Source organism: Calidris pugnax, unplaced genomic scaffold (assembly GCF_001431845.1).
Source record: "Calidris pugnax isolate Ruff unplaced genomic scaffold, ASM143184v1 scaffold373, whole genome shotgun sequence".
NCBI classification, from domain to species: Eukaryota; Metazoa; Chordata; class Aves; order Charadriiformes; family Scolopacidae; genus Calidris; species Calidris pugnax.
Window position 1 is genome coordinate 35,271 of NW_015091220.1, and position 26,534 is coordinate 61,804.

Below are 26,534 nucleotides of genomic sequence, written 5' to 3' on the forward strand. Positions count from 1 at the left end.
TGTCCAAGAGCTTAATGTTTAAGTTAATTAAGCATAGAAATGATAGGGGTCATAGAAATCTGTTTTTTTTACAGAGTATTAAGTTAAACTACCTGCAGAGGACAATTTCCCTTAAGCAGAACATCTTGCTTTAAGACATCTTTCCTGTTGATATGAATACTGAGTGGAGTCTCTGCAGGAGTGGGCCCAGAATACAGCTCTTCTTTGCTGCTGCTAAAGGGCTAAAGAACATAATATACATTTCTAAATGTACCAAGAAAGTGTGACATCTAGTGCTCCTCTATAAAAAAGTGGGAGATAAAGAAGGAGGGAAGTGCAGGTGCTGGGTTTGCTTTCTCATATTTTTTACACAGAAGTAAATCCAGTAATCCTATCTGTTAATTATTCCTGATTTACACTGATGTAAGTGAAAGGATTCAGGTTCTTCAATCTGAATCATTTGTTCTTTTAGCTCCAGGAAAACCTGAAGTTTGAAAGTCTATTACAACATCAAGAATAAGCCACTCTCCACCTCTACAGTCTCCATTTTATTGCTGCTGGTTGTGAAGGATGTCTGATCACGACGGGGATGTAGATGAGGAAAAGGAATTAATTTGAAATTCTGTTTTGGTCGTCTGGACTATTTCAAGGTAAAACGAACATTGAATGTACTTACAATGTGCACAGCCCATGTACAGACAGATACAGCTTATATTCCTGAGTACAAAAAATACCTACAAAATATACCAAGTATGCAGCTGAAGCAATCATCATTTGTGCTGTGTATTACTTAATTGGAGGGAAAAAAAGAGAATTTTTTGGAAGAGCTGTTTCACCACTGTGTTCTGCTTGGTCATTTTTTATAGGCTTTTCCATCTGGGTCTCCAAGTGTTTCTCTGGAAGAGCATGTTTCCATGTGTTCTGCACATCGTTGTCTGTTGTGCCTGTGGAGGGCACAGGGGGAGTCAGTCTTTCAGCCAGTTCACTTTTCAGTGTGTCAGCCGTATCTTTCCAGATATTTTCTGTAACAATAAATAAACAAAATGGGAGGGTAAGACTGCAGACTTCGCGGCAGATAAAACACACGATCGCCACAAATTGACAAAAAATCAATTGAAAATTTTCTCTGGGGTCTTACAACCACAACTGATGTGTTTGTTTGCTCTGAAAGTCAAGCGCACTATGGTGTGGTGACAGATACCACAATTATTTTGCTGTTGGTAGGGAAAAGATCTTTCTATGTGAAGCTTTAGTACTGCCAGTCTTCTTGCTGGAAGCCGCTATAAAACATAAGTAATGGGTTTCTACAGAAGTGAGAAACAGTGGCTCTATCCACCCCATCCATTACCTGCACACTGTGTGCCATCCCCTCACCTTACTTCAGACAGATGATATTAAATATAAAGAAATACTGAACACTGATATAAATGCACTTAGTTCTCCAGGTAGCACATGCTTACGAATATCCTCTTTTTTCTTTTCTGGTGTAGAGAGAGCGCTGTCACTCAGGTTCCTTGAAGTCTGTGTTTTCTGTTTTGCTCTGTATGTTTTTGGCTCCTGGATCCATGCATGCCTCATTGCTTCATCCGGAGTCATGCGCAGGGCAGGTTCCCACCTTAAAGCCATGGTAGACAAATAGTTATTTAACAGTAGCTCTGAATGAAAGTCAGTTTAAGCCAAAAGATTCAGTTTAAGCCAAAAGATTCAGTATTGTCTTCTGAAAGTCATTTCATGAGGACATTTTTTACAACAAAAGAATTTTAACTGAAAACAAGAAAAAATCGTATGTGATCTCCATCCTTCTAAACTTTTTATTTACTCCAGCACTGTGTACTTTGCTGATCAAACCCTCTGCGGCATCGAACCAATTTCAATACACAGTTCACAGGGTTACAAGGCATGGGACCCTACTCAATAATGGCTTCAAGGTTTTCACCTTCTGTCAATGCAAGCTCCCAGGTAAGGAAAATAAATGAGATGCAGGGTAATTCTTTAAAAGGTATGTCTTACCTAATTTAACTGCACCTGAAACTAATGTAGAGACTTAATGTAACAAAACTCACGTAAGATCTTATTATGGAAATGAAAGGTGGGGTTTTTTTTGCAAAATCTATGCACTGACTTCATTCATTCAATCCTCACACCCACGTAGTCACAAGTACCGAGTGTTCTGGACAAGACCACTTTTCTGTCACTCAGGATGAGGGTTGTCAGCCACTGGGCATGGTCCTTTGGATCAGAACCTTCCTGACTTCAGTCTCCATAACGGCTAGGTAAGATATCTACTCATGTCTATTTTTCCTTGTATTTTGGAATATATCTTTGTTTTCCTTTTGGGCTAACAGGAAAATGAACAGCATATGTGATATCTGCACCCTTGTCGCCAGGCAATTGCTGTGAGCTTTGAGATTTTTCACTGCTGGTCACCTGTGCTGTGGTCTCACCAGTGTGCAGGCTTTCTGGCTGTGTGACAACACACTCCCTGGTTCTACAGGTGGGAGCACTGTCCTTTGTTACCAATAGACACCATTCTTTCAACCCTTGTTCTACTGTTTCTCCCAGTGCTTAAACACACATATATTTTCACTCATACTGCATTACAGAATCACAGAATCACATGAGGTTGGAAGGGACCTCCAGAGATCATCTAGTCCAACCCCCTGCCAAAGCAGGTCCACCCAGAGCAGGTTGCACAGGAACGTGTCCAGGCAGGTTTGGAATGTCTAAAAAGAACCAAGCATTTCCTTGTAAGAGAGATGTTCTAGTCCCTTGATCATCTTTGTAGCCCTCTGCTGTAGACAGGAACGTGTCCAGGCAGGTTTGGAATGTCTAAAAAGACCCAAGCCTTTCCTTGTAAGAGAGATGTTCTAGTCCCTTGATCATCTTTGTAGCCCTCTGCTGTAGCCTCTCCAGCAGTTGCTTCATATCAGTCCTCCAGTTGATTCATATCAGTCCTAAGATTTCTGTTAATAATCCCTACACGTGTGGCAGACTATTTAATTCTATTTTGTCTAATCTCAGTGCTGTCCAGAACTGTACAGAAGTAATATAGGAAAAAAAGATATACTTGTCATCACAAGAGCTGATCGAATTATTTTTTTTTTTGGTCTGACGGTTTTATCCACAAAACAGGTGCATACAAGTTGAATGAAACTATTTGTGAAGTCATGGCAAACGTATCAAGCTGCTTTGGACAGACACAAATTGACACTGAATTGAAACTGAAAATAGTTCAATTCTTTTTTGTCTCAAAAAGAGTTTTAATTTCAAACCTTACTTCATTCCTTTGAAAATTTAAACAATCTAAACAGACAACATTTTTTTCTGTGTGACCTGAAATGACTCATTTACAGGTTCTTTTGCTTCACTGAAATTGTTTCCTAAATGTTCTGATTCAGCCAGCAAACAAAAATGGATCAATGATTCATACAGATTTAGCAAGCAGAGAACATTAAAAGCGACCTTATTGTGAAACAGAGAGATGGTTGTTTGTTTTTTTTTTAATATATCTAACCACAAGTTAGAATCATAGCATCACAGAATGGTTAGAGTTAGATGGGACCTTAAAGATCATCTAATTCCAACCCCCCTGTCCTGGGCAGGGACACCTCCCACCAGACCAGGTTGCTCCAAGCCCCATCCAGCCTGGTCTTAGCATGGATTTCTTTAGCAAAGCACTATTGCACTGCTAGAAAGCAACTTATAGTTCAGTGCTAAAACAGACACAAAATATTAGCCTTGCATAAGACATAGGTAACACTGGAAAAGGTATGGGACCAGCTTCTGCTACCATTACAGAGTACAAATTAAGATCCAAGCTCACCGAGAAAGCCTTACTGCACCTATGCAAGAGGTCAGTATTTAAGGCAACCAGACAAAAGTTTGTTCCTGCATTCTTAGTCTTTCAGTTTGCTGGATGAGTAAACCTCATTAGCAACCATCTGCCAAATCACGTCTCTCTTCCCCCACTTTACCACTGAAGCTCTCACTGTCAGTGTGAAACAAGAAAACAAGAAACCCAAAACACCACACCAAAAGGCCCCAGCAGATACAAAGATTTTAAAGGCACAAGAGAATGAAAGCAAAGTCAAAACTAGCCTGCTGCATATAAGTCAAAATTATGAACTCACATAAGACATCCTTTCAGAAAGTCCAAGAAACCAGCATCATGGGTTTTCAGTACTGTGCTTAGATCCTTGGAGTCTGGGCATCTCGTTTTTCCCTTGCTGTTAGTTATGGATTTAGGAAAACCTTTGGAATCTTAAAAAAACAAAGACATGCTCAAAATATATGTTTAAAATCCTCACCAAATCTATAACAGAGTTGCAAAAACAGTACCCATATCCATCCCACTAACTCCAGTTTTGCCCTGTTGGCTTGATAGTCTGCCAGCATTGTGGCAAACAATATTGGTTGCATCCTAGAGATTGCATCCTACACCACGTTCTTTTGCTTGTTTTGTGTAATTTCCAAAAACAAATGATACCCAGAGAAATTAACTTAATCCAAATTAGTTCCCAAAGCCCACTTTCAGCAATAATATTTTTAAGGAGTAACAGCAGAATGGATTTCCCAATCCCTTCCCTATCACTTTGGCAACGAGAGGTCCATAAAACATGAAAAGTGCAGCGCCAGGTTCATTTGTAGCTTCATGTTCCCCATTTCTTCTTTTTCATATCTCTTCCTGAAAGAAGTTTTGTCAGCTAAGAAGCAGCTAAGCTTCTCTTACCCTCTACCAGTACCCTCTACCATTCTCTACCAGTAATATTAACTAGGGATTAACTGGCAGGAAGGAATTCCACAAGGACAAACAATCAGAAGGAGTTACCAAAGAACGTTCGCTTCCTTGATGCAGCCTGGATAAAATCAGCTGGTGGAAGACCCAATACCTTCAACACAGAACATGAATTCATGAAGTTACTCTTCATTTCACAAACATACATAGTGACTGTCAGGAGAGATGAGATATTTCACCCCCTTCTATATGGACAGAAGCTGGATGTAGGAGTTGACTGTGAAATGTCTATAAACCATTTCCTTTTGTGCCATTCATTGTGGAAGCAAATAAGGCATTCCTTAAAGGTTTTTTACATAGAAAAAGTGATCTTATAAGGGATGACACTAGAATCCTCACTACCACAGATGACCCTTAGGACAAGCATCTCTGTTAATGACACGTGTAGGAGGCAACATGGAGAGATGCTGTCTTTGAAAAATCTTGTACAAACTAACGCAGCAGTATAAGGATCAGAATTTAGGGCTGAGTTCAACACCAAGTTGCAGTTTTGTGATTGGCATAGACTATCTAAGCAACTTGCTTTCATGGGTCAGTTTTGCACCTATTCTAACATTTGCAGTGGGCAGGTGATCTGAGGTATCAGATGCCACAGTACATTCATAAAGCTCTTTGATGAACAGTTACAAAGCTGACAGAGCCAAACTTCTTTGCAGGGGCAGACAGTGTAAGAAGGGGCAATATCTACAAATTGTGGCTTGAGAAGTTCAGGGTGACTATTTGGAAAAACTTTTTCACCAGGAGAGTAGAGCAGGAGTTGAGCAGGTCACCCAGAGAGTTTCCACTCAAGATTTTGAGGTTTTCAAGACTTGCTAGACACAGCTGACTAACCAAATGCTAGCAAAAATATCTCTCTCAGCAGGAGTTTGGACTAAGGAAATCCAATTTAACCTACATATATTGGAGAAGATGAGTCTGTTATAACTGCTTTTCCTTTCCCTTAGATATGCTTCTTCTGTTCTAACTTGTCCATACAAATTTAGACCAGATTATAATATGTGTCCTTCAGAAGCAAGACAATGAGTGTACAAAGCAGTGTTTGGCACATGAAATGGAAATAATAGTTTTGCATTAGAGCCCATCCTTCCAAAGAGCCCTTCAGCTGTCATAAACCTCCCTCTAGAAGGCCAGCCCATAGACAAATATACTTCATCATCTCTTGTCATTTCTCTTTGTTTCTGGCAGTGTAGTTTATCAAATGAGTATGTAATTCAAAAGACAATCCCAAAAGTTACCTCCATGATGCAGGCAAGTTGGTCAACTTCATTTTCCCCTGGAAACAGCGGGTAGCCTGTGTGAAGCTCAGCTATGATACAGCCTAAGCTCCACATATCAACAGCCATAGCATAAGGATGACCAAGAATCACTTCAGGCGAGCGATAAAACCGGCTCTGAACATAGGTGTACACTATATCAAAACAGAAAATTACACAAGAATCAAAATATCAGAAATGGCACAGAAGCGTTGATTCCAGATTTCACAGAAAAGTGAAATACATGTTCAGGTATTTCTACTCTATCCATTACCTGCCATTAAGGGTTTGCTCACGTAGGCTCTGAAAACCTTTTCTAATTCTATCCTAAAATCAGTGGGTTCCACTATTCTATGTGGAAATTGTCCTTCAGCAAGTTTTATTGGAAGAAATTATTCTATTTATGCCGTGATTCAGCTAACTCCATGTTCATTTTCCTATTTGGAGGTCTTCCCCTCGCATCAATCAACATTTCTTCATTATCACAGGCTTGAACTGTAGAAAATACTGGTTTCACTGATACCTAAGGAACATCTCCTACTGCCTTCTGATTTCCCCATTAATGCATTATAGCCCCATAGCAGATGTCAAAAGATCTCATTCCAAGATTGGGGACTCATCATAGCAAATAGTTGAGTCACCATCCCTGAAGATATTTCAAAGCCATGTAGGTGTGGTGCTTAGGGACATGGTTTAGTGGTAGACTTGGCGATGCTAAGTTTATGGATTAATTCTATAAACTTGAAGGTCTTTTCTGACCTAAGCGATACTATGATTAGCTCAATCAAATAAATAGTTTTTCCACATTTTTTTAAAATTAAGAAAGGTTATTAAGAAAATTACATCAACTTGACTTTTCTGCAAACCTCTTTGGTGTTCATAGCAGCTTGATCCAAAATCAATAACTTTAACTGAACCTTGGCCTTTGTGGTACAATAATATGTTCTCCTAAAGAGGAAAAAAAAAAATCACAGGGAAAAAAGGGGTTTAACACCACATTAGGTTAGTGAATACTTTGGAAAAGAAGCAATGAGCATAACACAATGAGTTTACACTTATTTGCATAATAAAAGCTTAGAACTTTGACTTCCTTGGGAATGCATTTGCTATTGTGCAGTCATCCAATAATATGCAATTAACCTAAGCAGAGGGGAGATTTGTAAAGGTACCCAGTTTGAAGGTTAGCTAGACCAGGACACTAGTCCCTTACATTCAATCCAAGCCAATGCACTGTGCAGTGTGTGGTGCTATCAAGGTAGTCATCCAATAATATGCAATTAAGCTATGCAGAGGGCAGATTTGTAAATTTGAAGGTTAGCTAGACCAGGACACTAGTCCCTTACATTCAATCCAAGCCAATGCACTGTGCAGTGTGTGGTGCTATCAAGGCACCAGCCAGTGAGATTGCTTGCTCTGTGAGCAGACTGAGCTCCCCAAAACTCATTGTTGTTAATCTAGTAAAAGGCAAACCGCATCTGCTTGTGTGCTCTGCTAAATTAACCAGAATCATCCTTTTGTAACCACACAGAAAGCCCCAGTCCCATGAACGAGTTGTACTTCACAATTTTTCCCTCGTTTGCTTTCAACCTGCTGGGGACTCGCTGTGAGCACACCTCTCCCCACCTCACAACAGCGTGATGCAAAGATCCCAAGGCCGTGATGAGCAGAAATGCTGGGGCCCTGTGGATTATTTGCTGGGTGCAGCACTGTGTGCCAACGACTCCAGCCTGAGAAGTGATGATTCTTAAACAGCTAGCTCATAAATACTTGCACTGATGAGTACACATAGCCTATTAGCTCTCTTCTGGAGAGCTGAATTTTATCATTAAAAATCTATGTAAATCAAGGATATCCTGTGGTTTCCTTTCTAAACACACAGTCTTCTCCACTTCTCAGCAATGAGATGGCTACCTTTATCAACCAGTTTTAAAGTGATCATACATCAAAGCTTTGAAGGACTGAGCAATCCCCATGCCAAACTGATAAAGCAGTTTCTCGGGTAATTAGTAGGAAATTCTGTGTGTGACAGGAGGGAGAAAGCATCAAAGCTTTGAAGGACTGAGCAATTCCCATGCCAAACTGATAAAGCAGTTTCTTGGGTAATTAGTAGACTCGTAAGGAAATTCTGTGTGTGACAGGAGGGAGAAACTGCTGCTTCTGGTCAAAGTCAAGGCAAGGACTGACTTCCACTACCCAAGTGCTCTTGGGTTCTGTCATGGGAGGAAGCATCCTCTCTCTGCAGCTAGCTATTCCTTCATGCTCATGGTAGGACTCTCTCTCTAATACTGAATCTCTCTCAATGCAAGGGAGCTAATTAAATACAAAAGCAGGTTTTGGAGGGCAGTAATTACCTAGCATGTAGTGCAGAGAAGCTCCATACTCTACCTTATGTTGAGAAATATCATAGGAGGCAGATGGAATAACAGATGTGGGTTTCAAGCAACACAAATTAAATTCATGAAAGTGTATACAATTGTAGAATGAGAACAAACTTCTCCTTTAGTTAATTCACTAAATGGTCACTAATATGTTACTCTGTTTAAATGCATACTACACTCATTGATCTTGCCAACCTCATTCCTTGTCAGTGAGTGCCTGGAAACAGATTTCCTCTTGGGCCAATTGTTTCTCATTAAGATATTTTGATTATCTTGCAAGCCTTCACTTCTCATTGCAAACTGGTCTGGCAAAGATGTTTGCAAGACAATGGGTACAGACAGTATGTAACTCTCCAGACTTCTGAGTTGAGATACATTAAGCCAAGTGAAAGCAGATTTTCAGGCTTAGCATTTTTACTTGAGAGCAAATTTATTTATATATAAATAAATATATAATAATTAATAATAATATTTATTAATAATTTATTGGTTCATTTGCGGTTTTGAAACATAAATCAAGACAAATGTTCACCTGAAATGAAAATAGAATTAAATAGAAATCTCAGAAAATTGCAAAAATTTAAGACTGGGGCATTAGGAGAATGGAAATGCTTCACCCAGCATGAATGCTTAGCAGATCTAGCTGCAGGAATTGGATCACAGGTATTCCTCCAGAAACAAGTGAGCGCCCTAAATACTGTACTGTAGAAGTGCTTTATCATTTACTAGGCTGCCTAATTTTATAGTTCTGCATATGAAATTAAAAGGATGTAACAGGATAACCTGGAACAGGCACTGCCTTGGGAATATGTCCTTGCATTATAATGTTCCTCATATTGAAATATTTAATTTCACAAGTACGTTTTTCCTTCTCTAAGCAAAAAGTAATTTGATTCTCATTTGCATACATTTTGGCAACCAGATAATCATGTCTAACACTGCAGTGAATGAACTGAATCAATGGAAAGAATCACTTGACTCTACTACTAATACAGTCTGAAATAAACTATAGCTTCTGTACAAATACCCTACTGAGTTTTAAGGATTCCTCCTCTCGATCAATAAAAACCAGGATGAAGTTTATGTACTCTTTACAGATTAACAGGTTATGAAATGACTGTACTTACAGGCTTCAGATCACAGTGAATGATTCTTTCCTGGTAGAGCACTTGTAAACATCTCAGCACACACTGAGTGAAGTGTCGAATTAAAGGCAAACTGAAACCTTGGAAATTGTTCTTTTTGATCAACTCATACAAATTTATGCTGCGGGGGTTGTGGAGGTGGAAGAAGAAGAAGACAGAAAGCAGAAAAAAAAAGATTTAGGAACTTATTTTTAAAGGCATGATTAGTTTACAGTACATTAAGAGAGTATTTAGCCTTCCTACAGCAGGAAGAGAGTATTTATATCTTCCTACATGATGGAGGACTCACGCAGAAGAAAATGATTTAGCTATTTTCCTCCTTGAGAATGCTGTTCTGCACGTAATATGCACAAACACCTCCCTGAGCCTCCAGATCTAAAGAGGACATGTCAGAGGACTTGTTTGCTTGCTAAACTCAATGCTATATTATGCAGCTGTGCTGTTGATCACCAAGTACAACTACCCTTCAGGAACTGAGAAACAAATTTTCTTTAATACCGTCCTCTCTCGTTTATCTTTGCTTTGGCACCTTGTGTAAACTGTTTTTGTCTAAAGAGTCTTTAACCAGCAGTAGATCTTTCTAGATAAATAAATCCAGGTCTCGTTAGGTTTTTTTATATCCCTCCTGTCACCATCATATCTTAGCTCCTTCTCCCCCATAATTCCAGGTCTCGTTAGGTTTTTTTTATATCTCTCCTGTCACCATCATATCTTAGCTCCTTCTAGATGTTGTTAACTTCTGCCAAGGGTGCTTGGCAACATGTGAATGTTGCCCTCCAGCTGCCTCCAGGTCCTGTCCTGATGGAGCCCCCATAGCTCCCCATGCCAGAGCCCCAGGGAGCCCCCAGCCTGGGGTGCTCCCTGACAAGTACAGAGTGCTCAATGTTTGGTCATTCTTTGGAGGAGGAAATGGCCACAGGGATGGTGACTATTGAAGGGATGCACAAGCTTGTCCTCAGCAGTATGATCTCCAGAGGTGTCCTCAGCAGAACCCCATGCATCTGCACTGACATAAACAACTGCAGCTTTCTGCCTTCTCCACTTGTGCATCCACGGGTCTCAGGCAAGGCCCACTCCTTCAGAAGTAAATGAAGTTAGCAGTGCTTGGTGGAGAAGAATGTTCACAAATTAAGGAGTTTTCACTATATTTTAGAAGCAATAAAAATGTCACCAGGCAATTATTTTTACATCACAACCAGTCTTCAGCTCTTCTGTAAAGATCTGAACATAGTGGCTATCCCATGAACGTTTTCCTACAAGTCTCCATAGCAGCTTCCTGAAAAAAATGGTCTGGTTTTTTTCCATGGAGAGAAGGAATCAACTCTTATCTCTGTGTGTCTGAGTGACAGACTCACATGCAGCAACACAAGGTATTTAGGTCTGTTCGAGATCAAGCCTTCAAAATGGTGCTTAATCTTCAGCAAGGTCTGTAACGTGCAGCAATGCAGGCTTTACTTTAAGGGATGGGGAACCATGGATAACCTCTGTAATCCCAGTTTGATGCCCTTATTACAAGGAGGCTGGTGAATAAATAGTCTCACTTCCCTAAAATTTCTCCAAAATTCCTCCTAGGATGTGTCCTGCAGCGTACATTCATAGAAAGCAAGAAACAGCCATACTTTTGGATTATTTAACATTGTTTATATGCCCTAAAGTTTACCAGTCATGAATTCATTGGTTTACTCTTCTTCCCTTAGGTCTTTCAGGGAAGAAAAATTCAATAAACAGCACAGAAAATAAGGGATGGATCGTGTCATTGTGTGAAGTCTGAACAGGAGCTTTTTCGGTTCACCTTTGGTTACCAAAGACTCAGTTATGCAGTCCGTATTTAAACAGTATTCCTTTCTTGTAACATAAAAAGAAGCAAATTCCTCCAAAGAAAGCATAAAAATGAAAGCTTGTAGGCACAAGATCTACAGTCTTCCTTAAGATTTGTGTAAAGGAAAGTATACTTTACCCCAGCAGTTCGAAGGAAATACAGAAGTGATTGCGAAAGTAGAAGTACTCCTTCATGTGGATGATATTGTGAGTATCATCTTTGTCCTTCTTCAGGAGAGCATCAAGGATCTTCACTTCTACCAAAGCCTGGCTGTGAAATCTGAAATATCACAGGACAGGGGAAAGGTAACATTAACTCAATCTAGCAACTGTGGCAATACAAATACAACAATCTTACTGTAAACTCAACGTTCGGGGCACCGATTAAAAATTCACCATTCACACCTGTCAAATACTGTAACTTTGATCCATTATGGTTGTTGCCTAGTCTAAATATACTGGCCTTACATAGCATTTAAGAGTAGTTATTTTTGACTTGTCTGAAAAAAATATTTAAATGAAAAACAGTCTCAAATGAGCATCCAGAGTAAAATCCTAGTGGTTTCAAAATCCATGGGAAAGCTTCCATTTTCTTGAACAGGGCCATATTTCACACCAACCACAGTGAGACAGTCAGTTTTGAAGAGCATCTTTACATCTAGTGTTCACTGAGGGGGAAAAACTGAACAGCTATTGCTGGAGTCAACAGCATCATTCTCATCTGCTTCATTGACTCTGGTTCAAGCTAAACTCAACTAAAAAAATTGTAACCAGTCATATAACAAGAAAGAGTTGCTTAGGAGCATAGTGTAGAATTTTTCATATTAAAATGAGCGACTGGAACCTTCCTGAGGTTTTGGAGTCTTAGGGGGAGATGTAGGCTCTTGGCTCTCCATCTTGCAGGGCTGGTTTAAACTGTGCCAGAGTGTAAGTTTGGAAAACCTGTGCTTGCTTTCATAGATTGTCTCCACTGGGTCCAGGCCAATTCTGAGTCCCTGTCATCACCTTTCTTCACTCTGTTTTGTGTTTAGTGAATGTCTTCACACTGTGTCTAATCTGAAAGTCTGAAGTACAGGGGGTTTGATTTTGCTTTGTTCACGTTTATCCCAGATTGTCACTGCCTATATAACAAAGAGCTGACTGTCCTGATTTAAAGTCAACAGATGTCTCACCTTTTCTTATTCCTTATTATTTTCAATGCCACTAATTCATTGGTTTTATGATCCAAGCATTTAGCCACTTGCCCAAATGACCCTTTCCCAATCACTTCCAACACTTCATATCGGTACGCAATGTGGTCATGTAAAACCTTCAAAAGAAAACAAATAGTTCAGTTTCAGATAGTACAACAAAGATCAGGCTTTAAAATATCTCATGTGTGTGAGTTTACTTTCTTTGAAGCAAGTGAAGTCTACATTAAACAAGGGTGACAGAGAAAATAACAAGTGCATGCTTCATTAATCCACCTACCTTGCATCAATCCAGAATGAAACACAAAGTGATCTCTCTTTAGGATTCTCTTCTGAGCTTTAAAGTGATTGGTAATGATGTTTTCACTATGTGAATATTTATCTTATAGAAATAACATTTATCTCACATGGATCACTTAAGAGTTGGCAGACAGTTGACTGTCACAACAAACTTACTGAGCTGAAAAGCCGAAAATGAATACCATAATTTTTCCACTTACCTTTAAGTAGGAACCATGCTCATCATCGTAACAATTATTATTCTGGGTTTCAGGCAAACCTTCAATCTTTTTAGCTTCCAGCCCAAGAAACCACAGCTCTGTATAATTGAAAATTTCTTTTTGCTCATAGACTGTTAATTGGTCTTTAAAATACTTCAAGGCTTCTAAATCAGAAAAAAAGAAAGAATATAAAACCCAAAATAAATAACGTCAGACAGCTGATGGCAAATTGCTTTTATAAAGGAACATTTTACAGTAGAGTATGCCACTTTGAGCAGGAGGTTGAGTAGATGACTGTTAGAGGTCACCTCCAACCAACATCTCTGTGATGATACAATGTTGACATTTTGCACAAATTTGTTTCTTTTTCTGACTTACAGTATTATGTTCAACAAAACATTCATCATCCTTCAGAAAGACGTTTAAGCAAGCTTAGGTAAAAATTATTTGATTCTGAGCAAAGTTACCTAGATGTTTTTGAAAATCCCATCTGTTGTCTATCTGCTTCAACAAGCTTCATAGCTTACATAAAAAATGATTATTGGTTTGATTGTCATATTTATAAAATGGCAGCAAACTTTAGTTAACCAAAGCTTTCAAGTACTTATTTTTCTGATAGAAAATGTCAAGTTCAGATGCGTAAGGTTAGGAATTAGATGGGGCCCAAATGTGCTGTTCAGATTCCTCCTGCATAGAAACATTTCAGCTACCCTAATGCTTCCATTTACATCATTTAAATCTAGATAAATAATCAGACAGTAGCATTGCAAATCAAAGCGTTCTCTAGGCACACACGTGGGTATTTTGTTAAACAGTGGCAGCTCTTCACCCCCAAATGTAGAGATGCTAAGTAATTTAAAAGAAAAAGGCCACTACTTTTTTTTTTTTTTCCTAGACAAAAAATAGATTAACTCTGCCAGAAACTTTCTAGATGTGAGAACTCCAAAAATACAATTTAGCCCACATAGATAAAATGTGATGCAGCTACAAGCAAGTGTGAAGTGTTTTATCACTGTACTAGAATATTGCTTTCACCTACATGACCTGTCATAAGTCTTAGACAAATATACATTCTTTTGTATAATACCTGCTTCTCTCATTTATATATTTGTGTCAGTCTATTCATTCTCCTATTGCATATATCCCCAAGTAGTATTTTTATAAATTACCAAACCCATCCGTATTCCTTTCCTCCAAACTCTTTATTAAATGTTGTGGAGACCATTTAGCATGGGACCTCTGGTCACCACATATCCTGGCTGCATATGCTCCCTGTCTGTGGGGAGTCTTTTTAGCACTCTCTGTCATGTTCTACCTGAAGCTGTCATAGGCAGTTTGACACGGATGCTGGTGCTTTCCAGTTCTGATGTTTTTTTCTGGGCTCTGGTACCACTTTCAGGAAGGTCGTCTGGAAAGTTAAATTGGGAAAAATTGCCTTGACTTCTGTTTTCCTGCCAAGCAAAAAAAAAACAAAACAAAACAAAGGTAAACTTTGCTTTCAGATATTTTAATGAACATTCAGCTAACCTGTAATTGTATAAATATATACAAAAAAATATTGAAAAATGCTACATTCCCAAAGACAAAGCTGCAAAATATTTATTTTGGATTTGTTGAGTGTCAACTTCATGCTGAGACAGAACAAAGATGCTTTGGGATTAGAATACCCTGCTTACCCAGAAAGCAAATTCTGACAATAGCACTAGAGGCTATTAGACTATGGAAACATAAATCTCTAAATATAAGAAGGAAGTTCATTTTCCAGGTTCATTCAATGCAAGGGCACTCACTTTGTACAAATGCTACAAAATGCCATGGTTTGATTAAGTTGCAGCAACTCACACGAGCAAGGGAAGTGTCTGAGTCCAGTCTTCTGAGTACTGAGGGCAGGAAAGAGAGAAATATAGGCAATATTCATCTCAGATGTCTACGTGGGCATATCCACTGAAGAGTTGTGCTAAAATCCTTGAGATTGCTTGTGCAGCCCACAGAACTGGAGGGACACCAGTTTGGGTCTGTGCATATAGATATTTGCAACAGAAGCATCAAGATCGGTATGAATGGGGAAAGCACAGGCCTGTGTGGGTGCAGAAACACTTGAAGGAACAAATTGCAGAAGAAAGAATATACAGATGTCACCTATATCAGCAGCACATGTATATTCTCAGGCCTTCCAGAACTGGAAAACAAAGAACAGGCCACAGAATCAAGCCATAAAGAGATGATGGAGGTTTAGAGACAAAAAGGAGACAAAGAAGGAGACAGAAGAGTGTGATCTTATCCAAGGATGTAGGGTGTGGGGGCCCAGGCCATGTTCTCCTCAGTCCCTTCATTGAGGGGAAAAGGCTCATCTGGAGACAATGGATCCAGTGGATAAACACCTGGCTGAAGCTGTGGAGAGGGCTGTGGCTTCTATCACCCTAGGATAAGGAACAAGAACTGCTGAGCAGGAACAGGACCCATCTGATGAAGCAGGGCAAGAGCGTCTGCAAACAGCTTTGCCAACCTAGTGAGAATGCCTTTTAATTAGGTACCTTAGGGAACAGTCATCACAGCCTAAAGGCCCTGATACATATGGGGTAATTCAGTCACCTCAATATCTGCTGAAGGGGCAAAAGCATTCTGGGAGATGTCTGGACTGTGTTCTTAATGCAGGTGATCTGAGATGCGCTGCTGAACCTGTTACTCACATGCAAGGAACAACTGGTTGAGGATGTGAAGGTCAGGGGAAATGCAGCTTTGGTTGCAGTGATTGTGGAATTTAAAATCCTCAGAGAACTGAGTGAGACAAGCAGTAGAACTACAAATGCTGTTCTTCAGGAAAGCAACTTTTGGATTGTTCAGGGACCTTCTCATCCTAAACCCATGTTAGACTAGCCTGGAGGGCAAAGGAAAGCAGGATACCTCATTGATCTTCAAAGTTAATCTCCTTATAGCAGAAGTATAGCCCATTCCAACATGCAGAAAGTTAAGCAAACATTGCTGAAGGCCAGCGTGGATGAAAAGGGAACAGGCACAAATGCAGGAAGGAGTGCAAAAAAAGTTGGAAGCTGGGATGGGTGATATGGGATACACACAAGGGACAGTACCTGAACATGCAGGCGTGTTTAGGAAAGCCAAAGCTCAGCTAGAATTGCAGCTAGCAAGGGATATGAAAATTAATAACAACAGTTTCTGTAAGTACATCACCAGCAAAAAAAAAGGAAGGCTAAGAGAAATGTGAACCCACTTCCCAGTGGAATTTGGCACCTATTGACCAAGGATTTGGAAAAGACCAAGGTACTTAATGCTTTTAACTGGTAACTTTTGCCCTCAGGCCTCCCACGTCCCTGAGTCTAGAAGCAGCATTTGTGTAAAGAAGCATTACCTGCAGTAGAGGAAGACAGATAGGGACCACTGAAGTAGCTGGACATACCAAAGTCTGCAGGATGCACCTGAGGGTGTGGAAGGAACTGGACAATGTCATTGCAAGGTAGTTGATTGTCATCTTTGAAAGTCGATGGCAATCAGGAACAGCTCCTGACCATTTGGAAAAGGCAAACATCACACTTATCTTCAAAAAGGGCAAGAAAAAGGCTTCAGGGAACTACAGTTGGCCAGCCTTAACTCAGTCCCTGGGAGGGCTACGGAACAATTCCTCTTGGAAGCCACTTCCAACGAAATGAAAGACAAGAAAATTATTTGGAACATTCAGTATGGATTTGTCAACATAAGATGTGATTAAATGGCATCTAAACAACTTGATTGCCTTCTCTGCTGATGTCATAGGCTTGGCCAATGGGAGAAAAGCGGTGGGTGCTGTATACTTTGACTTCAGCAAGACCTGTGACACTGTCTCCTACAGGATGCTTGAAGCCCAAAGAGTGAGATACATGGAACTGGATAAATGGAACAACAACTGTGCTCCTGTAGCAAAGAATGCCAAACGCATCCCAGGCCATACTAGTGAGAGGATAGCCAGTAGAGGGGGAGAAGTGATCTCCCCCTGAGGTGACCTTGTGAGACCATGCTGGGAGTACTGTGTCTAGTCTGAGGTTTCCCAGGACAAGAAAGACAGGGACCAACTGGAGTGAATTCAGGGGATGGTCAGGAGCCTGGAGGACATGATGTACAATGAGAAGCTGCAGGAAATATATTTTTTCAGCCTGCAGAAGAGGAAGCTTCAGGAGTGACCTTACTGCTGTCTGCAGCAGCTACTTGACAGGATGATACAGAGAAAGCAAAGCCAGACTTCACAGAGGTGCGTGGTCCTAGGACAAAACGGGTATGTCACTAATGGATACTAGTTGCAACCCAGGAAATGCTGAGTAGATACTAGGAGAAACTTTTTTTATCATGAGAGTGGTTCACTGTTGCAACAGGTTTCCCTAAGAAGCTGTGGAGTCAGAGGTGCGTGGTCCTAGGACAAGATGGGTATGTCGCTAATGGATACTAGTTGCAACCCAGGAAATGCTGAGTAGATACTAGGAGAAACTTTTTTTATCATGAGAGTGGTTCACTGTTGCAACAGGTTTCCCTGGGGCTGGGCAGACTCTCCATCCTTTGAGATATTTGGGACCCAACTGGACAAGGCCCTGAGCAACCTTCTCCAAGTTTGCTCAGCTTGGAGTAGGAGGTTGGGATAGATGTCTTCTGGAGGTCCCATCCAATCTAAATCATTCCTTAATTTATTTATAATTCCTCATCCTTTGAGAAAGTCCTGAGGACTTATAGGAACGGACAGGATGGAAATACAAAATATCAGTCTCTCTCAGTGTCAGAAGAGCACAAAAGCTATATTCAAAACCAGCACATGGTGATATGGACTAACCGGTGGGCAACAGTAGTCCACCACGTTGTCGCATGGCTGGTACCACCTGGATATATGCATCTCAGTGGTTGTAAGTTTTGGGTTAAGAATACGTTAGTGCAAGTGAAAATGGTTTGTTTTAAAATAAAATCACTTCCCATGCTTGCTAATTATTTTTTTTGCAATATTAACTGCCACAAACGCAGGTAAGCCAGGTATGAGAGGCACCACTTGAACAGCTCAAGCACAGGTCTGTGCTGCTGCAGGTTGGTCCTACTGCTATCCTGCTGAGCCCCAGCTTGAGAACTCCACTCTTCCCCCATTCCAGTACTCACTCCCTCAATTCAGCAATGGTCTGATATTGCTAAGGAAGAGTAAACAAAGAAGATCTCCAAAAATGACAGCACATAATCATGCTTTCTAGATTGAAGTGTTTATTGTCCCCTTGGCACTTCTAAGCCAAGTAAAAGGCTTTCTTACACAGCTTCTTAGAGAATTCTGTAAGTTCCATTTTAAAATAAAATAAAATAAAACCCCACCTCTGTAAAGCACTTGGGTTCAATCTTTTAACAGAAAATAAAATGGGAGGATGGTTCATTTTCAGACGCAAAGCTTAATCATTGGCTTCTGTAGGAACTGACTGCAGATTTGACTTAAAAAGGCCACAGAACCAAGCTTTAAAGAAAATTTAAAGTATTTTAGAGACTAACCCATTCCACCTCATCATTAATGCTATTTTGCATTTTGTAGCTTTGTCCCCCTAGCTAAATTAAATAATTTGTAGTAGTAGCAAGCTGCCAGATTCGAAGTATAAAATGCATTATATGGGGACTTCCACTGCAATAAATAGGAAAAGACTTGATATCAGAGCCCTATAGAACCTGAGAAATCTCTCAATAAAGAGACTGTATTGAAGCAGAAGAAAGGTGAAAGGAGTGATCAGAGTAGTGATGGTAAGTAATGCAGGTCCCTGTTTTGTTGGGGAGAAAAGGAGGATAAGAAGAGTGTTCAGACAGGGGATGGATGTAGGACTTCTGAAAAAATGAGAAAGAAGGAATGCCAAATGTGAAGATGACTTCAGAAACTTCCTGTGATGTCAGCTGTCCATTAAAATATCTGGAGATCCACACAACCATGCTGCTAAGTGATTTATCTGTTTGACTGTTTATAGTTCTTCCTTTTTTATTTCTCTTTAACTACGGCTGAAAATGGAAACTGATGCAAGTGATGACACTAAACTCTTTCTCTCTTCCCACACACAAACACACTTGTGACACCGTGCCACTGACACTCTCTTCGCAGTACTAGAGAGAAGCTGATTAACCAGTCAAGCACAAGACGTCTCAGAGTCTTGTAACTCGCTCACCTGAAGAGAGGGGAGGACATTCTGCAAGCTCTTGTTTGTTATCTGAGGCAGGCTGCTTTCAAGGGGAGGAGGGTTTGCGGTGTCTGCAACCAAACCATGCTTTGCTTGACCTTCCAGATGTGGGAGGGAAAGAACACCACGACTGACTTTCTAAATAGAAAGCATAAGTATTACAGAATATTATTAGTATGATATTACGTTATGCGTATAGTTCACTCCTGACACCTAATGGCAGCTCCCAATTTTACTAACAGGCAGGAGTAAGTTGCCCAGGCAATCTGGCAGCCTGGCACGTTTTAGGTGATGAGTGTTTCCCCACAAGAGCATCTCCATCCAGCAGCAGAGCGCTGACTGCTTGAGCTGGAAAAGGTGGTTGGGCTTGGAAAGCAAACAGGCAGCAGGACTCCTCTGGTGGGGAAAATAAAGCACATGTAGGGTAATAAGCAGGCATGAATTTTAAATGGCAGGCAACATCACGTGCTATTCCCAGTGGTAGAAGGGAAATTGGGACTGGACTGCTGCCAGACACCAGGGTGGAGGCAGTGGGAGGGTCTTCCCTGCACTGGTTTCTCAATATTTCATCCCCCCCTCATTTCCCATAGAGTTCACTTTGACTAGGCCCCTTTGTTGCCCCCCATCGTGGGTGAAGAAAAGGCAAGCTCTGTGCAAACTTCATCCTTTGAGATATTTGGGACCCAACTGGACAAGGCCCTGAGCAACCTTCTCCAAGTTTGCTCAGCTTGGAGTAGGAGGTTGGGATAGATATCTTCTGGAGGTCCCCATCCAACCTAAATCATTCCTTAATTTATTTATAATTCCTCATCCTTTGAGAAAGTCCTGAGGACTTATAGGAATGGACAGGATGGAAACACAAAATATCAGTCTCTCTCAGTGTCAGAAGAGCACAAAAGCTATATTAAAAAACCAGCACATGGTGATATGGACTAACCAATGGGCAACACTAGTCCATCATGTCGTCGCAAGAAGTCATGGCTGGTACCACTTGGATACATCCATTTCGGTGGTTGTAAGTTTTGGGTTAAGAATGCGTTAGTGCAAGTGAAAATGGTTTGTTTTAAGGTGGGCAACAGTAGTCCACCACGTTGTCGCATGGCTGGTACCACCTGGATATATGCATCTCAGTGGTTGTAAGTTTTGGGTTAAGAATACGTTAGTGCAAGTGAAAATGGTTTGTTTTAAAATAAAATCACTTCCCATGCTTGCTAATTATTTTTTTTGCAATATTAACTGCCACAAACGCAGGTAAGCCAGGTATGAGAGGCACCACTTGAACAGCTCAAGCACAGGTCTGTGCTGCTGCAGGTTGGTCCTACTGCTATCCTGCTGAGCCCCAGCTTGAGAACTCCACTCTTCCCCCATTCCAGTACTCACTCCCTCAATTCAGCAATGGTCTGATATTGCTAAGGAAGAGTAAACAAAGAAGATCTCCAAAAATGACAGCACATAATCATGCTTTCTAGATTGAAGTGTTTATTGTCCCCTTGGCACTTCTAAGCCAAGTAAAAGGCTTTCTTACACAGCTTCTTAGAGAATTCTGTAAGTTCCATTTTAAAATAAAATAAAATAAAACCCCACCTCTGTAAAGCACTTGGGTTCAATCTTTTAACAGAAAATAAAATGGGAGGATGGTTCATTTTCAGACGCAAAGCTTAATCATTGGCTTCTGTAGGAACTGACTGCAGATTTGACTTAAAAAGGCCACAGAACCAAGCTTTAAAGAAAATTTAAAGTATTTTAGAGACTAACCCATTCCACCTCATCATTAATGCTATTTTGCATTTTGTAGCTTTGTCCCCCTAGCTAAATTAAATAATTTGTAGTAGTAGCAAGCTGCCAGATTCGAAGTATAAAATGCATTATATGGGGACTTCCACTGCAATAAATAGGAAAAGACTTGATATCAGAGCCCTATAGAACCTGAGAAATCTCTCAATAAAGAGACTGTATTGAAGCAGAAGAAAGGTGAAAGGAGTGATCAGAGTAGTGATGGTAAGTAATGCAGGTCCCTGTTTTGTTGGGGAGAAAAGGAGGATAAGAAGAGTGTTCAGACAGGGGATGGATGTAGGACTTCTGAAAAAATGAGAAAGAAGGAATGCCAAATGTGAAGATGACTTCAGAAACTTCCTGTGATGTCAGCTGTCCATTAAAATATCTGGAGATCCACACAACCATGCTGCTAAGTGATTTATCTGTTTGACTGTTTATAGTTCTTCCTTTTTTATTTCTCTTTAACTACGGCTGAAAATGGAAACTGATGCAAGTGATGACACTAAACTCTTTCTCTCTTCCCACACACAAACACACTTGTGACACCGTGCCACTGACACTCTCTTCGCAGTACTAGAGAGAAGCTGATTAACCAGTCAAGCACAAGACGTCTCAGAGTCTTGTAACTCGCTCACCTGAAGAGAGGGGAGGACATTCTGCAAGCTCTTGTTTGTTATCTGAGGCAGGCTGCTTTCAAGGGGAGGAGGGTTTGCGGTGTCTGCAACCAAACCATGCTTTGCTTGACCTTCCAGATGTGGGAGGGAAAGAACACCACGACTGACTTTCTAAATAGAAAGCATAAGTATTACAGAATATTATTAGTATGATATTACGTTATGCGTATAGTTCACTCCTGACACCTAATGGCAGCTCCCAATTTTACTAACAGGCAGGAGTAAGTTGCCCAGGCAATCTGGCAGCCTGGCACGTTTTAGGTGATGAGTGTTTCCCCACAAGAGCATCTCCATCCAGCAGCAGAGCGCTGACTGCTTGAGCTGGAAAAGGTGGTTGGGCTTGGAAAGCAAACAGGCAGCAGGACTCCTCTGGTGGGGAAAATAAAGCACATGTAGGGTAATAAGCAGGCATGAATTTTAAATGGCAGGCAACATCACGTGCTATTCCCAGTGGTAGAAGGGAAATTGGGACTGGACTGCTGCCAGACACCAGGGTGGAGGCAGTGGGAGGGTCTTCCCTGCACTGGTTTCTCAATATTTCATCCCCCCCTCATTTCCCATAGAGTTCACTTTGACTAGGCCCCTTTGTTGCCCCCCATCGTGGGTGAAGAAAAGGCAAGCTCTGTGCAAACTTCATCAAAAAATAAAGGCTTATACTCATTTGAAAGCTCCAGGATTACTAGTCCTTCCTTTAGACTTCTCCCATTTGTTACTTGCGAAACATTTCTATACCACTCATTCTTGAACGTGAGTCACTCAAGCACGTGGTTTTATGAATGTTAGGACCTCTGATATTTTTGGATGTCTAAAGCGAGAGAAATCATGCTCTTAGCAGCAAAGAAAATTTTCGAGGTAGGCTATTTCTTTGGCAAATAATAAAAAATTTCAGAACTAGATCTGAAATAGACTATGCACTCTCAAATGCCAAACGAGGCCCAGAGACTAAAGGCTACTCCCCATATAAGCCTGTCTTTCACTGGGGAAAGATAGAAACGTTTTTGTCAAGCATTTGACAACAAAGGAGAGGTTTGGTATTTTTTTCAAAAAGCAAAGAAACAGAGGTCTCAATCCAACCAACCTAAATGAGTAAGTTTTCCAATACGACGGAAAAGTCTTTCAAACCTTAGAACTGAGATTCCAGCGGGCTTTTCTTGAAAGCGTTGGTCCTACTGCTATCCTGCTGAGCCCCAGCTTGAGAACTCCACTCTTCCCCCATTCCAGTACTCACTCCCTCAATTCAGCAATGGTCTGATATTGCTAAGGAAGAGTAAACAAAGAAGATCTCCAAAAATGACAGCACATAATCATGCTTTCTAGATTGAAGTGTTTATTGTCCCCTTGGCACTTCTAAGCCAAGTAAAAGGCTTTCTTACACAGCTTCTTAGAGAATTCTGTAAGTTCCATTTTAAAATAAAATAAAATAAAACCCCACCTCTGTAAAGCACTTGGGTTCAATCTTTTAACAGAAAATAAAATGGGAGGATGGTTCATTTTCAGACGCAAAGCTTAATCATTGGCTTCTGTAGGAACTGACTGCAGATTTGACTTAAAAAGGCCACAGAACCAAGCTTTAAAGAAAATTTAAAGTATTTTAGAGACTAACCCATTCCACCTCATCATTAATGCTATTTTGCATTTTGTAGCTTTGTCCCCCTAGCTAAATTAAATAATTTGTAGTAGTAGCAAGCTGCCAGATTCGAAGTATAAAATGCATTATATGGGGACTTCCACTGCAATAAATAGGAAAAGACTTGATATCAGAGCCCTATAGAACCTGAGAAATCTCTCAATAAAGAGACTGTATTGAAGCAGAAGAAAGGTGAAAGGAGTGATCAGAGTAGTGATGGTAAGTAATGCAGGTCCCTGTTTTGTTGGGGAGAAAAGGAGGATAAGAAGAGTGTTCAGACAGGGGATGGATGTAGGACTTCTGAAAAAATGAGAAAGAAGGAATGCCAAATGTGAAGATGACTTCAGAAACTTCCTGTGATGTCAGCTGTCCATTAAAATATCTGGAGATCCACACAACCATGCTGCTAAGTGATTTATCTGTTTGACTGTTTATAGTTCTTCCTTTTTTATTTCTCTTTAACTACGGCTGAAAATGGAAACTGATGCAAGTGATGACACTAAACTCTTTCTCTCTTCCCACACACAAACACACTTGTGACACCGTGCCACTGACACTCTCTTCGCAGTACTAGAGAGAAGCTGATTAACCAGTCAAGCACAAGACGTCTCAGAGTCTTGTAACTCGCTCACCTGAAGAGAGGGGAGGACATTCTGCAAGCTCTTGTTTGTTATCTGAGGCAGGCTGCTTTCAAGGGGAGGAGGGTTTGCGGTGTCTGCAACCAAACCATGCTTTGCTTGACCTTCCAGATGTGGGAGGGAAAGAACACCACGACTGACTTTCTAAATAGAAAGCATAAGTATTACAGAATATTATTAGTATGATATTACGTTATGCGTATAGTTCACTCCTGACACCTAATGGCAGCTCCCAATTTTACTAACAGGCAGGAGTAAGTTGCCCAGGCAATCTGGCAGCCTGGCACGTTTTAGGTGATGAGTGTTTCCCCACAAGAGCATCTCCATCCAGCAGCAGAGCGCTGACTGCTTGAGCTGGAAAAGGTGGTTGGGCTTGGAAAGCAAACAGGCAGCAGGACTCCTCTGGTGGGGAAAATAAAGCACATGTAGGGTAATAAGCAGGCATGAATTTTAAATGGCAGGCAACATCACGTGCTATTCCCAGTGGTAGAAGGGAAATTGGGACTGGACTGCTGCCAGACACCAGGGTGGAGGCAGTGGGAGGGTCTTCCCTGCACTGGTTTCTCAATATTTCATCCCCCCCTCATTTCCCATAGAGTTCACTTTGACTAGGCCCCTTTGTTGCCCCCCATCGTGGGTGAAGAAAAGGCAAGCTCTGTGCAAACTTCATCAAAAAATAAAGGCTTATACTCATTTGAAAGCTCCAGGATTACTAGTCCTTCCTTTAGACTTCTCCCATTTGTTACTTGCGAAACATTTCTATACCACTCATTCTTGAACGTGAGTCACTCAAGCACGTGGTTTTATGAATGTTAGGACCTCTGATATTTTTGGATGTCTAAAGCGAGAGAAATCATGCTCTTAGCAGCAAAGAAAATTTTCGAGGTAGGCTATTTCTTTGGCAAATAATAAAAAATTTCAGAACTAGATCTGAAATAGACTATGCACTCTCAAATGCCAAACGAGGCCCAGAGACTAAAGGCTACTCCCCATATAAGCCTGTCTTTCACTGGGGAAAGATAGAAACGTTTTTGTCAAGCATTTGACAACAAAGGAGAGGTTTGGTATTTTTTTAAAAAGCAAAGAAACAGAGCTCTCAATCCAACCAACCTAAATGAGTAAGTTTTCCAATACAATGGAAAAGTCTTTCAAACCTTAGAACTGAGATTCCAGTGGGCTTTACTTGAAAGCTTCAAGAAAAAAAAAAAGGGGCTGGGCAGAAGAAATGCCTCAAATGTTACTGAACAGCCAGCCAAAGCAAAACACTCGCAGGCATTTGGGAGAGTCATACAGCTACAGGGGAAATGGAAGAGGGCAGGGAATAAAGGGCTGCCTCTGCTCAGATTCATTTATTATAAGAGGTCTCTTAGAAAACAAGGAGGCGGATATTTTTAAAGTCAGCTGAAGAGTCACCTACCTGATGGAAGACCCTGTTAGATCCTAGATGATCCCTCTCTTGAACCGTCAGCTGAGGCTGAGAGAACGCATCCACGTGGGAAGTCTGAAAACATGAAACGATGCTTTTAATAAAAATGATTTTCTGGGAAAAAAAAAAATAATAATGCTGAAATCTCTGTCCGTTTTCTGTGCTTCTTTCCTTTGTGGCAACGTCTGCGCCAACACAGCGGAGGGGAGAGGACCACAAAAGCTGGTGAGAACGTGCTACGCTCTAGCAGTTCCTCTGGCAGGGGAACAGCTGCTTTGTGGGCAGGTGCAGAGACAGCTTGCTTTGCCTATTATGCCTCTCAGCATGCTTGATAAGCCCATGTGGTCAGCGGAGGGGAAAGAGGGGGGGTTTGCCATCCCTAAATGTGTGCTCGAAAGCAGGCAGTGAGCCTGCTTGGAAGGAGAGCCTTTAAACTGCCTCACGAGGTAGACTGTGAGCCCACCCAGGGTTAAATCGCAGCAATTAAACGGATTCAACTTGTGGTGCAGCTTTTATAAGAAAAACAAATCAATGGTTGCATTTACTGAGATGCAGAGAACAATCCATTGGTTCCAATGGACAGATAATATTAGCAACAAATTAAAAAATAAAGAAACATGGGGAAAGTGCTAAGCAGCTCATCATTTTAAAGATTCTACGAGCACTTTCAGCAGTTTTTTTATGAAGGTAAACATGATAAGTAGCACTGTACATTTTCCATCCAACAATAGACTATAGCGAATTGCAGAAATCCCTACAATAATTTAGATGCTGTAAATTCTGTGGCTACAGCAGATTGGAGCTCTACTCCATAGGCTGGAATGAACCTCAACCTCACTGGGTTTAGTCAAATGTGCTGCCTTGTCCCTGGGCTGTGAGACACAATGTCATAGAGTCATAGAGTTCTCCAGGGATGGGGCCTCATTCCACTCACAGTCAAAAAAAATCATCTTTATCCAAGTGGATACATCAGTTCCACTAGAGAAGCTGGGAAGCGGTTGAACAGCAATATTTGCTCTAGAAGCAGAGGAACTTGGAGGCACAGGAGGGGAACTTTAATGTGGAGTTTCAAAATAACAATTTTGTAGCCAAAATTATCTTACAGATTTGAGCTACAGACGAAAAATACTCAAATAAAGCAGGATGGTATTCTTTTTTATCTGTTTTG

The 26,534-nt window shown here is 40.8% G+C and overlaps 1 protein-coding gene across 1 annotated transcript in view; it reads right to left on the reverse strand.

Moving 5' to 3' along the window:
* Window positions 1-504: 504 nt before the first annotated feature.
* DYRK4 (dual specificity tyrosine-(Y)-phosphorylation regulated kinase 4) overlaps window positions 505-26,534 on the reverse strand; it is a 28,895-nt gene continuing 2,865 nt past the window's right edge. The window contains exons 2-14 of the mRNA XM_014959832.1: window positions 25,358-25,441; window positions 23,935-24,084; window positions 14,374-14,509; window positions 13,059-13,222; window positions 12,541-12,677; window positions 11,508-11,648; window positions 9,533-9,671; window positions 6,894-6,975; window positions 6,010-6,182; window positions 4,808-4,868; window positions 4,110-4,239; window positions 1,440-1,594; window positions 505-1,001 (exon numbers count right to left, since the gene is read on the reverse strand). Of these exons, the coding sequence (XP_014815318.1) occupies window positions 766-1,001; window positions 1,440-1,594; window positions 4,110-4,239; window positions 4,808-4,868; window positions 6,010-6,182; window positions 6,894-6,975; window positions 9,533-9,671; window positions 11,508-11,648; window positions 12,541-12,677; window positions 13,059-13,222; window positions 14,374-14,509; window positions 23,935-24,084; window positions 25,358-25,441 (1,788 nt within the window). The 3' untranslated portion in view covers window positions 505-765. The remainder of the gene's footprint in view (window positions 1,002-1,439; window positions 1,595-4,109; window positions 4,240-4,807; window positions 4,869-6,009; window positions 6,183-6,893; window positions 6,976-9,532; window positions 9,672-11,507; window positions 11,649-12,540; window positions 12,678-13,058; window positions 13,223-14,373; window positions 14,510-23,934; window positions 24,085-25,357; window positions 25,442-26,534) is intronic.